Genomic DNA, 12,278 nt, shown 5'->3' with positions numbered 1-12,278 from the left:
AGAATTTACCATTGAAATGAAAGTGAACCCGTTATTTTCGGTCTCTGGTACTAAGGAATTAGTAGATAGAACGTACGAAAGGGTTAATTGTCAAACGAACTGTCATAATGCTCTCACTTTTTAACATTTATTTATGATCTAATTGTGTTCAGCGATGAGGCTATTTTTGGCTTAACGTGTTTATTAGTAAACAAAATTGCCGCATATGGAATGAATCTAATCCACAACAGACCCTACAGACTTCATTACATCCAAAAATGCATCGCTTGTTGCGGTTTACATAATGAAGGCATCTTTTCAACTTATTTCTGGAAAAATTAAACCGGAGCTCTAGTTACGGTCAATGGATATCGTTACCGCACTATGATCAATGATTTTTTGTGTGAAAATATGGATGACATTGATATGGCGTTACGTTCCATATGGCAACCGCAACCATCGATTTGTTTCTGTGGAGTTTTTACAAAACATCTTAAGTCGAGGTAAGAAAATATCTTAGTTTTTTTTTATAATAAAACTAACTTTTCAAAACGCTCCGTTTACACTAATCTGCTTCTTCTTACGAATATTACACACAGAAAACACATCCATTGGAAATCGGTTGTGATTGAAAATAATGAATATGATGAACTGAATTTTAATTGTTATATTTAAAAGATTATAAATTCAACAGATTTTCTATATTCATAAGTGTTAAAACATAAATGTAATCGAATTAAGGTTGCAACAATTCATAACTTGGTTATTGTAACCGATTTGTACATATTAAAATTGTATCGTATTAATTCGGCAACGAGAACAGAATTGAATTCAGCATTATAGTCTTTAGTTCCAAATATTAATGATACTAATCAAAAAAATACAAATTTAGTGCACTCTACCGACAAAAAATTGTGTGTTGATTGTTTTGGTTTGGCATTGATAAATAAATTATTTAAATAAAATTTATTCATTATTTTTTCAAATAACAAAAATATAATTAATAATAAACATATAAAATTAGTATATTAGCAGATGGAAGAAAGGTAAGACCAATATATACATTCTCAAAATATTGTGTCAGAAATAAATACGAGTTCTACAATTTTCATTGGGTTCTTAACAGCAATTATTCTGATACTACAGAAAGTACATACTTTCAAGGAAAAAGGAACTACTCTGTGCTATCATCCATTCTGGATTGGTTTCTGTAAGTAAAACTATATGAAAAAACTACATGCATTGTTCGAGTAGAAAGTAATTTCTGATATATTATTATCTTTTATCTCAATACTTCTAGATTTGCCTTAGTTTTCACCATGACATTTCAAAACAGACAACATAAGAGACGTCATTCAAGATTATTCAAGCTATACCTTACAAATCACTATTCTCCTAAATGTATTATTAACTTTTGGTACTAAATATTTCTTTTATTGCAAATAAATAGCAGAAAAAGAAAAAATAGCGTTTAATTTAATGCATAAATGCAACAAAATATATTAATTATCCCTACTGAGAGATTCAGTTCTTTCTACCGAATTAGTATTTTTAAACAGTTGAGTGAACCATAAATTCAGCAATAGAATTGTATGAGTACCATATATTCAGTTATTGTAATCGAATTTTGTGATAGTACGTGTAACCGACAGAATTCGATTGGCGACAAATTCGGTTGTGAACACGAATCTGTTTTCTCTGTGTAGTTTCTGAGATATCATAAAAAACAAATCAATTTAATTCGCAAAAACTGTTGAATTTATCGATAATTATTTTATTATTTATCATTTGTATAATTCTTTGAGACAAATAATAAAGTTCTTCAAGGACAAATAATAAAATATGGATCGATAAATTCAACAGTTTTTGCGCTATACTGAAAAATTTTAAAATTCCACTTGTTTCGTCAAAAGTTCACAGATTTTAATCAATATTTGGCGATAACTTCATTTCGAGAAAATTGCCAGTCAATTGGCCTCAATGTCGTGCAATTTGACACCTCTCGATTATTTGCTGTGGGAACAAGTGAAGTGACTGGTTTATGCTGATAAACCAGCAACAATTGACGCCTTGGAGGCAAACATTGTTCATGTAATTTTTAACACTGGCCTGAGTTTTCACCATTAGAGGAATATGGATCATTTAGTTTATGTGCAATCTATAGCAACTCTGCCTAAAAATATAAGGTTTTCTAATTGTTGCGTAGGTAGCAAACACAAATTTGAGCATTATCTCAAAAATTAAAAATTGTAAACTATTAAAACCTTTTTTTAAAGAAAACAAAATTTATTTTGATTAATAAGAATATTGAGCATGGGATAGTTTTTTAAAGAATTTAATCAGGCTTCGAATTAATTATACGGTGTATGACTTAAAAAATGCGGGATTTACTTTTTTAATTTGAAGCACACCGATTGCACACCAAAGCTTATGGTGAATGTATTCCATCGGTTTCAATGGAACACAAATACCGCCAGGCCAACCAAAAAAGTTTGAAGACCATGAATTGGAGGTATTACACCATGAAGATTGTTGTACAACATAACAAGAGCTTGCAAAATAATTGGGAGCTACTCAATCAATTTCAGAACGTTTTCAAGCAGCAGGATTCACCCGAAAACAGGGAAATTGGGTATCATATGAATTGAAGCTGAAAGACCTTGAAAGACGATTTTGTAGGTCTGAAATGCTGCTTCAACGCTTTCAAAGAAAATAATTTTTGCATCGAATCATTACTTGCGATGAAAAATGGATCCATTATGATAAGCCGAAGCCAAATATCCATGGCTCTAAAGCAATGCTCTGTATTTGGTGGGACCAAAAGTGCCCTAATATATTACAAGCTGCTAAAATCTCACCATACCATCACAGGGAACCTTTACCGAACACAACTGATTCGTTTAAAGCGAGCATTGGCCGAAAAAGGCCCAGACATGAAACCGTAATATTCCATAATGACAACGCTCGGCCACAAGTTGCAATACCAAAAAACTATTTAGAAAGAAGTGGTTGGGAAGTATTGCTTCAGCTGCCTTATAGTCCACGACTATTTGTTTCGATCGATACAGAACGCTCTCTCTGGGATACGCTTCATTTGAGAACAGGGTATCCGAAATTAACCTCAAAAAATGAGCTGTTCTTTTGGCTCGGAATCCATATGTTGCCAGAATGATGGAAGAGGTCATGGTTAACAATGCTCAATGCTTGTAATAAATTTATATTGTTTCAAAATAAAAGCAAAACATTTTAAAAATCGCACATTTTTAAGTCATACACAATATTAACACCCTTTTTTAAAGAAAATATTAAACAGAATCTAATTTTTAATGTGGAATTTTAACTAAAACAAATTGAAGTTCATATACCATGAGTAGATGCTTACAAAAAATGTTTACTGCAAAATGAGTAGATGTCAGAATTTAAAAAAAAAATGCAACATTGTTTCTTTTTAACAATTCTAATACAATTAATATTTGTTAACATCTCTACTATAGAAGTATATATATAATTTTTAATATCGCTGTATCTTTTAAATAATTTTTTATGATTATTAAAAAAATGTTGATCATTTTAGTTTAGTTTTAATTTTATTTTGTAGAAATACTTTTTTTTTAAGTCTCACTCTCAAATGCATACATTTTAGGTAAATAATTATTTATTAGGTTAATTATGGGAAATGTAATATAATTTGTTTTATTTTATTATTTTAATTTTAACAATTAAAGCACATTTATTTCAATATCTATGCATTTATTTTTCATTTTCATCTAAATTGTACATTGAACATTCTATTTTTTTTTTTAAAGAAAATGTAGTCCTTTTTATTTATGGCGTTTTCTTTTCTGGCATAAATGATGCCTTTATTTTGCTTTTTACCCTTATTTTTGTTCTTTTCTGAAAAAAAAATGGATTTGATAAGCGTGATATTTTCAAATAAAGTTGCCCTAACACCCCAAAAATATGCTACATGTTTCACCCTTAATTTTATCAAAGGGTCAGCTTTTCTTGTTATTATTTTTGAAGTTTGATTGTGTTAATTAAATAGTTTTTTAAATAAAAGTGTTAAAATAGAAGCAAAAAGTATAGTTTTAGAATATTTAGAAGCTACGTAAAAGAAAATTGCATAAATGTAATAGGTTTTGTTCGTAAAAAAAAGTTAATGTAATTTTGTCAGAAAAGAAAATGCCATTGGTTTATATGTATGTATTTATTTTTTTGTTTTATTGATTCAATAATCAATAATTTATTCATAATTGTTCTATTTTTGGTCCATTAAATGATGGCATTTATTAGTTTTGTTAATTTTTTTTTTTGTTAACATTTCTTTTTGTTTGCAACACTACTTTAATTATTGTTTATATAAATTTAAATCGTTTTCATTTTAATATTCTTTATATCATAAGTTCTTGGTTTTTTTAATTTTGTTTTATATAAAAAGATGCTTAAAATTAACACTTGCAAGGATATTCATATATAGGCGAAATAATGGCAATAATATTGGTTTACATTTTTTTAAAGCATTTTTCGGAATTTAACCTAGTAGGACTTTACCAATTATTTGAAAATGAACCGATTTTTTTGTAATATTTGCCAGGAATGGAATAAGTCTGGGAAATTAGGAACGTTATTTTAACTCAATAAAACTATTGTCAAAAAAGTTTTCATTAAGCTCAATCATTATTAAATTAATTTATCAGGTATGTGATGGAACTCGATAACGAAACGAATTGAATACTAAACAAGTAAGAGAGCAATATTCGGCTGTGCCGATTATTATATAACCTTCACCAAATTATACTGCAAAATAAAAATTTTAAATATTTTTAGGTAAACTAATTTTTTTTTCATTTTTTGGAAAAAAAAATTTCGAGTTGTTTTTAAAATTTTTTTAAATAAAAAAAAGTGTATATATTCCGGATCGTCCGTCTGTATGTTAAAATAAACTTTCCATAGCCCCAAATAACTTACATACATGATTCATATATCCATATATCCGCTATAGACTCGGTTCGGTTTCGAGAAAATCGGACCACAAATGGCTGAGATATAAGAAAAACCCCAGGACAACCTCGATGACCTATTTTGAACTATTTCTATATCTGGATTACTAAGTCATTAATATAGTCAGATAGATATTTAAGTCGGACCTACAATGGGTCAAAATCGGAAAAAATATTTTTTAACCCCTATTTTTTTAGCAAAATAGGAATTAATTCTATAAAGATTGTATTCTTAAAGGAATGAATTCAATACGTTTGGAGTACTAAGGAATTAAGAATGATTTAATCATGACAATGTAGTGACTATACGCAATTTGAGAAATAAAATGTTGTGGTGATGTTGGTCAACATTACAACGACCGGTTGTCTTTTGTTTGGATACTCTCCTATATAACTTACTAGCTGAACCCGGCCCGCGTTGCTGGTCTTTAGAAAACATCTGTATTATATTGCATCTCGATTTTAATATACAGTGTCGGAAAAAGTCGGTAATCTAACCTTCAATGTTAATATATGTGGTGGCAATTCGGCTGGTTTCAATGAATTCAAAAATTCAGTAGGATAATTGACGACTTGTTCTTCGTTCATTACTGTGTCAGTCGATATATATTTTATTGTTTCGCAAGGCACTTTCAATTGTATTTGGTCATCGAGGTTGTTAACATCATAATTTTTTGATTAAAAGTAAATTTCATATGGAAATTTCTTATTCATTCCCCTAATATGCAAGACTAAACAAAATTGTTTATCACATACCGAAAATCAAAAAATTTTACTTTACACTGTTACCCAAAAGGCTTTTCTGAAATTCCGTGAAAATTTCATCAAAATCGGTCCAGGCATTTTTGAGTCCATACGGAATATACATACACATATCCATTTTTATGAAATATATGGCATTAGCGGTATAATTTAAAAATTGGATTTTTACACGCCCCTCCGCCCACAGTCCGAATATTAAAAATCTGACTATACAGTGTTACCCGCTGGGCTATTCTGAAGATTCCCTGAAAATTTTATCAAAATCGGTACAGCGGGTTTTTATATATATAGATGGCATTAGTGGTATAATGTAAAAATTGGATTTTGCCACAACCCCTCCGCCCACAGACAGAAAATAAAAAATCTGACTATAGAGTGTTACCCGCTAGGCTATTCAGAAGATACCCTGAAAATTTCATTAAAATCGGTCTAGCCGCTTTTGAGTTCATTTTATATATATAGATGAAAAATGTTTGTATGAGAAAATTCGAAAATCTTCTTTACGAAATCTCCGAATGGACCTAATGTAGTATTTTAGGTGTCCAAAACCATATTCAGAAAATTTCCTTTCCAATGATACCAGTTTGGAGCTAATCGGTTGGATGATCTCAGAGTCTATAACGGACATATGTAGAAACATTTTTTGTATTTTATATATATAGATTCGTTAATTTTCGACTATTTAAGTTTTAAGAAAACAAAATAATGTTTTAATATTTTTTTAATACATCATCAACTCACTTTATTTTGTAAAAATGAGATTACTTACACAAAATTAAAAACATTATAGCAGTTTGTTTGAATACATAAAGTATGAATGAAATGAAAAGTAGAGTTAGCATGAACCTAATCTTTATACTACTAATGAATTGCGTATTTTAGTAACTATTGTAATAAATAATAATGAAAATGATTGATATATAATCACACTTATCGCGGTAGACGTAAGCGTTCTACGCCGTCGACAGTTTCGTACTAGATTAAAGAAACTGATTGCATTTTATCTTTGATCAAATACGAAACTTTCGATGGCATAAAACGCCTACGCCAATCGCGTTAATGGCAAATGTTTTTTTTCAAAATTTCTTTAAAAGGTTATTAATTTATTTTTGTGACTAGAAGACTTCTTTTAACAATGGCCAAACCTTAAAACATGCAATTTAATCCAAATAGCTAAGTAATAAAAAAAATTTTTCTTTTTTCTTTTGTTTCAACAAGTCACATCTTTAATAAAATAAAAATAATAATAATGAAACTTATAAATAAATTATATATGAGATGATTAAATGGAAAACTTACTTTAATGCAATACAATATGTATTTTTTGTATTAATATTTTCTTTTTCTGTTTTGATTAAAAAAAATTCCCTAAATTTTTTCACTAATTTAATCAATGTATGTATAAATTGATTTTTTTTTCTGTTTGTAACATTATTCTTTTCTTTTAAGTTTATATTATCGTATAGTTTTACTTAAAGTTTTGTTTCGATTTTGTTAATTTTTTGTTCGGCTAAAAAAATTATAAAAAATTTTTTTTTTGTTTGTTAAATTGACGTTAAAAAAAAGTTAAGGTAAAAATTAATTGATTAGAAATTGTTTGTTTTTCTTTAATAATAATGCTAAAAAAGGGAATTAGTTTTTCTGTTGTTTTTATTACACTTCAATGCCTCGAGTATGTAAATGTGGGCAATTGAGACGCACAACAACAGGCTACCACATATAAAATACCAAAAAAGAAATTCAATTTAGCCGTCTGTCTGGGCACTTTACTCATGGTCTGTTCATTGCGAAATTGTTTCTCAATGCGAAAAGCTTGTGGCACCGTTATCAAAGGCAATAGAAACCATAATGAATATTTTAAAGCGTAAACAACAAAAACACTATAGGGTGTGAATAGGAGTAGAGCGTATAAAACATGCGATGCTGTGCGGCCGATTAAAATTGCCAGTGTCACAATGCCAGCTTTGCGATCATTATCAGCATCTCGTGTATTGTTGCTATGCAAAATAGCCTCCGTATTTAGGGCCAAAGGTATGGCATAATAAATGGTTGTCCAATCAACATGACCCGTTTGTGACATGAACGCGAATAATACAGATATGGGACCGAATAATATCAATATAACTAAATCGCCTAATGCAATGTATTTGAAACCAATGCCACCGGTATACAAGAAACTCGACGATAAGCCACCAAAGTAGATTAGAGCTAAATGTTCCATTTTGGCGGGACTTAATATTGCTAAAAAGATGAAGCCCACACAACCGGCCATATAAAGTATTGCACCAAGAGAAACTACCTGAAAAAGGGAATAAAAAATGTTGGGTTAATTTTATGGATTAGAATGTGTTTTAGTTAAAATTAGGAGGTCAAAGGTCATTACAAATTTGTTAGCAAAAACAAATTGGTCAACCATTAAAATACTGATTTTCAACCGAAAAATTTATTTAAAAAATAATAATTTAATATTACATATAATGTTGACACCTTGTAGCTAACAACTTTGTGACCATCGACTTGCTGAACTTATCTACATATGTATCAGAATAGCTTTCTAGATTTTAATTATTGGAAAAAATTTCATTATTAAACAATGGGTTTGCAAATGAAAAATGTATGACAAACTTTTATACACACTTCTTCTTACTCATGGTGAAGGGTATACAAAATTATGAAATATGGTGGTTGAAAAAACAATGGAAACTTTTTCAAATATTCAATAAATATTCCAAAATCCAAAAAAAAAATCATTTGATGCTTTTGTTTATATTATATTAGGGTCCAGTCTCTTTCTTGATCTCCTATCACTGACTCTTAATAATATTTGGATTCATCCGAAAAATCTACTTGAACCAAAATTGAATTCAAAACTCAAATTTAATACCTACAAACAATAGGAATTTAGATGATATTAAAGCAATATTTTCTTAATATCGTAATTTTATCAATTAAAAGAAACGACAAACAAATATTTTATATTTTAGTTTTTTGCAATATGAAATAATTTTTCAATCATAATTTTTGTCATACTTTAAAATACAAACTTCGAAAAATTTCAATATTTGTTAGCATTGATGATAGTATTGAAGGTATTTACAGACTGTATTAATAATTTTAAAGTTTAAATCCATCTGGTTTGTCAAGAAATCATTTTGAAATAGTATTCAAAATATTTGATTGTTGATCATTAATATCTTTCTCCAAATTTTTTTTATTTTGTATATTTTCTTCACAAATAACATACCCAATACATATAAAGATAAACATTTTTTGAATTGTTTAAAAATATTTATGAATACCGATCACCATCATCAAATCGATCAAAAACATCATTTGTATTACATATTTGAAAATCTAATAAATTTTTTGTTTAAACGATATAATTATATTATGATACATACGTTTTTGACAAATATTAATACTCAGTATTGTGGTCTGTAAATACCTTTTTTCAAAAAAACTGGAATTTACTTTATTTTTTTTAGACATTCCATTTTAATATTTCCTTTTGTTTGACATTTTAGGGAAATTATAATTGAGAACATACTTTCTAATAATTGTACCTGATTGATTCTGCCATGGTCTTGTCAAAATTTATGTTTATACCTATAACTTGAAAATTATTCTACAATTCGATTATTGATCGAATAAAAAATATATTTTTTTTCTTCGATTATTCGAATAATTTTCGAATGACAACCCTAGTATATATATATTTAGAAAGATAACTGAAATTACGGAATGTAGTTTTCAAAAAAAGATTCCATTGTATTGTCATTAAAAATTCTACTTGAACCAAATACTTTTTTCAGACTCATTTAATTAGTAATAAATCTCTACTTTTTTTTAATCTGACACATGTTGTAACAAAATTCTTTCTTATTTTTTGGTCATTAATGGCCAATCATTAAAAATGAATTATTTTCCAAAATTATACATATATACTCACATACAATTATAAATAAATCAAATAAACATACATACATTGTATGTACCTACAATAAATACAGGCTATAAATTAAAACTTTCAGTTCTTGACTCACCTCATCTTTTGATAAAATATGATCGACTAAGGTACGATCGTCAGCCTTTTGTTTATCAATTCCTTTGATAAAATCAAAATATGTATTCACCACATTACCGGCACAGTGAACCGTAACGGCTGTAAAGGCGGTTAGGAAAAATGTTATAAACGAAAACTCTGCCGACCATTGTGAGCGAAAAGCCAATGCTGAACCCAATAAAGTGGGCACCAAACTGGCGGATAAAGACCAGGGTCGTAATGCTAAAAGATACGTTTTCAGTTTCATAAATGTGCCGGTGGTAGATGTTACAGCATTTGATGTGGTGCTGTTGTCGTTGGAAGCATGGTTGCTATTAGCATTTTTAGTATGTAGTTTGCCATTAACTGGACCAACATCGGACAATAACGCACCATTGCTGAGTGCTGCAGTTAATGTTTTGTCACTCAGTGTACGTTGTCGTAGAAGAGATTCTTTAGCAGAATCCTGTTCTGCTGTGCAACTGTTGGCTGACATATTTCCTCTAAAATCAAAAAATAACAATTACGTTATTAACAAACATTCCCCATAAGTTTGCCTCTATATGAATAACAATATAACTTACCTGTACTGTACTCCACTTATTACTGATACCTCGAATTTATTTGTTTAGTTTTGGTTTTGCAATTTGTTTATAACTTTTGGCCTTGAATTTTTAAATATTGAACAGATCTTTTTTTGTTTCTATTAAAAAGAAAAAAGAATTGAAATGAGCGAACGTTGTACGTGTGTATATGCAAGTATTTATGAGTGACTCTTGTACAATTGTTTGTTTATTTTACAGAAAACAAACGTAATACAAATGGGAATCGTTTCTTTATATTTTTGGTTTATTTCACCTTTAACCGATAGCTTCCAATATATTCATATGTTATTTTAGACACACAATCCCCACCTCTACTTCTCTTCGACGTAGTCTCGCCAGTTTCACTTTAAATTCACTAAACAAATAAAATCACACACAAATTTTGTGTTTGTTTTGATTTTTTTTTTATTATTTTTAAAATTCCATCAGCATCTTTGTACAATATTGTGCTCCAGCTGCGTTTAAATGTGCCTTTTGATGAGTATTTTCTTGTGTTGTTCGTTTTCTTTTTCGAAATGTGTAAGTAATAATTTGATCCACTTTTTCTTTGCCTAAAGAACTGCTGCTGCAATTTGTGCCTGTTGTTTGTCTTCTCGTGTTATAATCTCTATTTATTATCATAAAAAACCTTATTGTTTTCTTCTGCACTTAATGATTTAGTTATTGGTTTGAAGAGTTTATCAATTAATGTTAATTTTCTATATTTATTTAGGACTTATTTTATTTTAATTGATATTTTCCCAAATTTTCATTATAAAAAATTTTCACTTATTTCGGTTTGCTCTCTGCTGTCGCCAGTGTTGCCAGAACATGTAATTGAAATAGTGCTGAAACGTCAAAAAATATGCTAAACTTTGTAGAGATATGCTATATTGGAGACGAATAATTTTTACTGTTAATATTTGTATTTCTTGTATCAAAATTATACTGTAAATACTGCTGTTCAGTAATTTTATGAAATATAGGAGATATTAAAGACTAGGAGAGATCGGGTACAATTTTACGTTTATCTGCCTATAATTAAGAGATATATGATCAGCAAACAATCATTGAAATATAAATTATTTCGATTATCTTGAATTTTTTGTTCGGTCCATCCTTTATTAAATTGAGTTTAAATCAAAAATTATTAACCAATTGCTTCGGAAGTAACCATCATTTTGGAAAATTAATTAAAATTGGTACTTATTGATATATCTGTTCTTTAAATATACTTATAAAGCATTACATAAAATCATTATTACTTAATTAGATGTTAAAAAAACATTAAGCATAAATTTTAAATGATTTTTAATACTTCAAATGCTATATCAGCGAAAGTGCTGAAGTGGCAACACTGGCTGTCACGTCAGCTAAAAAAAATTCTCACACTCTCCATAACCAGTGCTGGTCATATAGCTGTTTTCTCCTAAATTCCAGCGATTTTGTAGTTAATTTAGCGGGGAATAGTAGTTTAGCTATTAGAGCAAATTCGAGCGATTTCTTCAGTGTTGCCGTTGCTAACAAAATACCGATACATATAATGGGGTGTCACACGGTATGTATTGCATGTGTATTGTGAAACCTATTATTATTCCTAGGATGAGGTGCTGTTTGTTTGAGCTTTCTTTTATTGTAAAAGTGGTTAGAAGATGGAATTATTTACCTTGAATCTTTGTCTAAATTATGAAATGAAAGATATTTAATATGATTTGGAAAAAGATTAATTTGTTTCTAATAAAATTTAATTTGATTTAGAAAAATTGTTTTTTTTTTAAAAATTTGAATCGAAAATCCGTTCATTTGAGAATAAAAAAAACTTTATAATTAATGACTAACACCCTGGTTTGCGTCGTTTCGAAATTGCGTCTTTTTAAAATTTTTGTGATTTCCTCGTTGGTACTTCGATTT

At 28.8% G+C, this 12,278-nt stretch overlaps 1 protein-coding gene across 1 annotated transcript; it reads right to left on the bottom strand.

The window, feature by feature from the left end:
- Positions 1 to 6,449: 6,449 nt before the first annotated feature.
- heix (UbiA prenyltransferase domain-containing heix) lies at positions 6,450 to 11,195 on the bottom strand. The gene is made up of 3 exons (XM_065500716.1): positions 10,368 to 11,195; positions 9,785 to 10,286; positions 6,450 to 8,040 (listed from the first exon to the last, which is right to left on the bottom strand). Exons 2-3 carry the CDS (start codon positions 10,277 to 10,279, stop codon positions 7,402 to 7,404), a joined length of 1,134 nt encoding a protein of 377 aa, XP_065356788.1. The 5' UTR covers positions 10,280 to 10,286; positions 10,368 to 11,195; the 3' UTR covers positions 6,450 to 7,401.
- Positions 11,196 to 12,278: the final 1,083 nt, after the last annotated feature.

Source organism: Calliphora vicina, chromosome 2 (assembly GCF_958450345.1).
Source record: "Calliphora vicina chromosome 2, idCalVici1.1, whole genome shotgun sequence".
NCBI lineage: Eukaryota > Metazoa > Arthropoda > Insecta > Diptera > Calliphoridae > Calliphora > Calliphora vicina.
Note: the sequence above shows the minus strand (reverse complement) of the source record. Positions and strands in the feature narration are given on the sequence as shown.

Coding starts and splice junctions, on each gene's coding strand:
- heix (XM_065500716.1), bottom strand. CDS start 10,279: ATGTCAGCCAACAGTTGCACAGCAGAACAGGATTCTGCTAAAGAATCT. Junction 8,041..9,784: donor ATATTTTATCAAAAGATGAG/GTGAGTCAAGAA, acceptor TCCCTTTTTCAG/GTAGTTTCTCTTGGTGCAAT.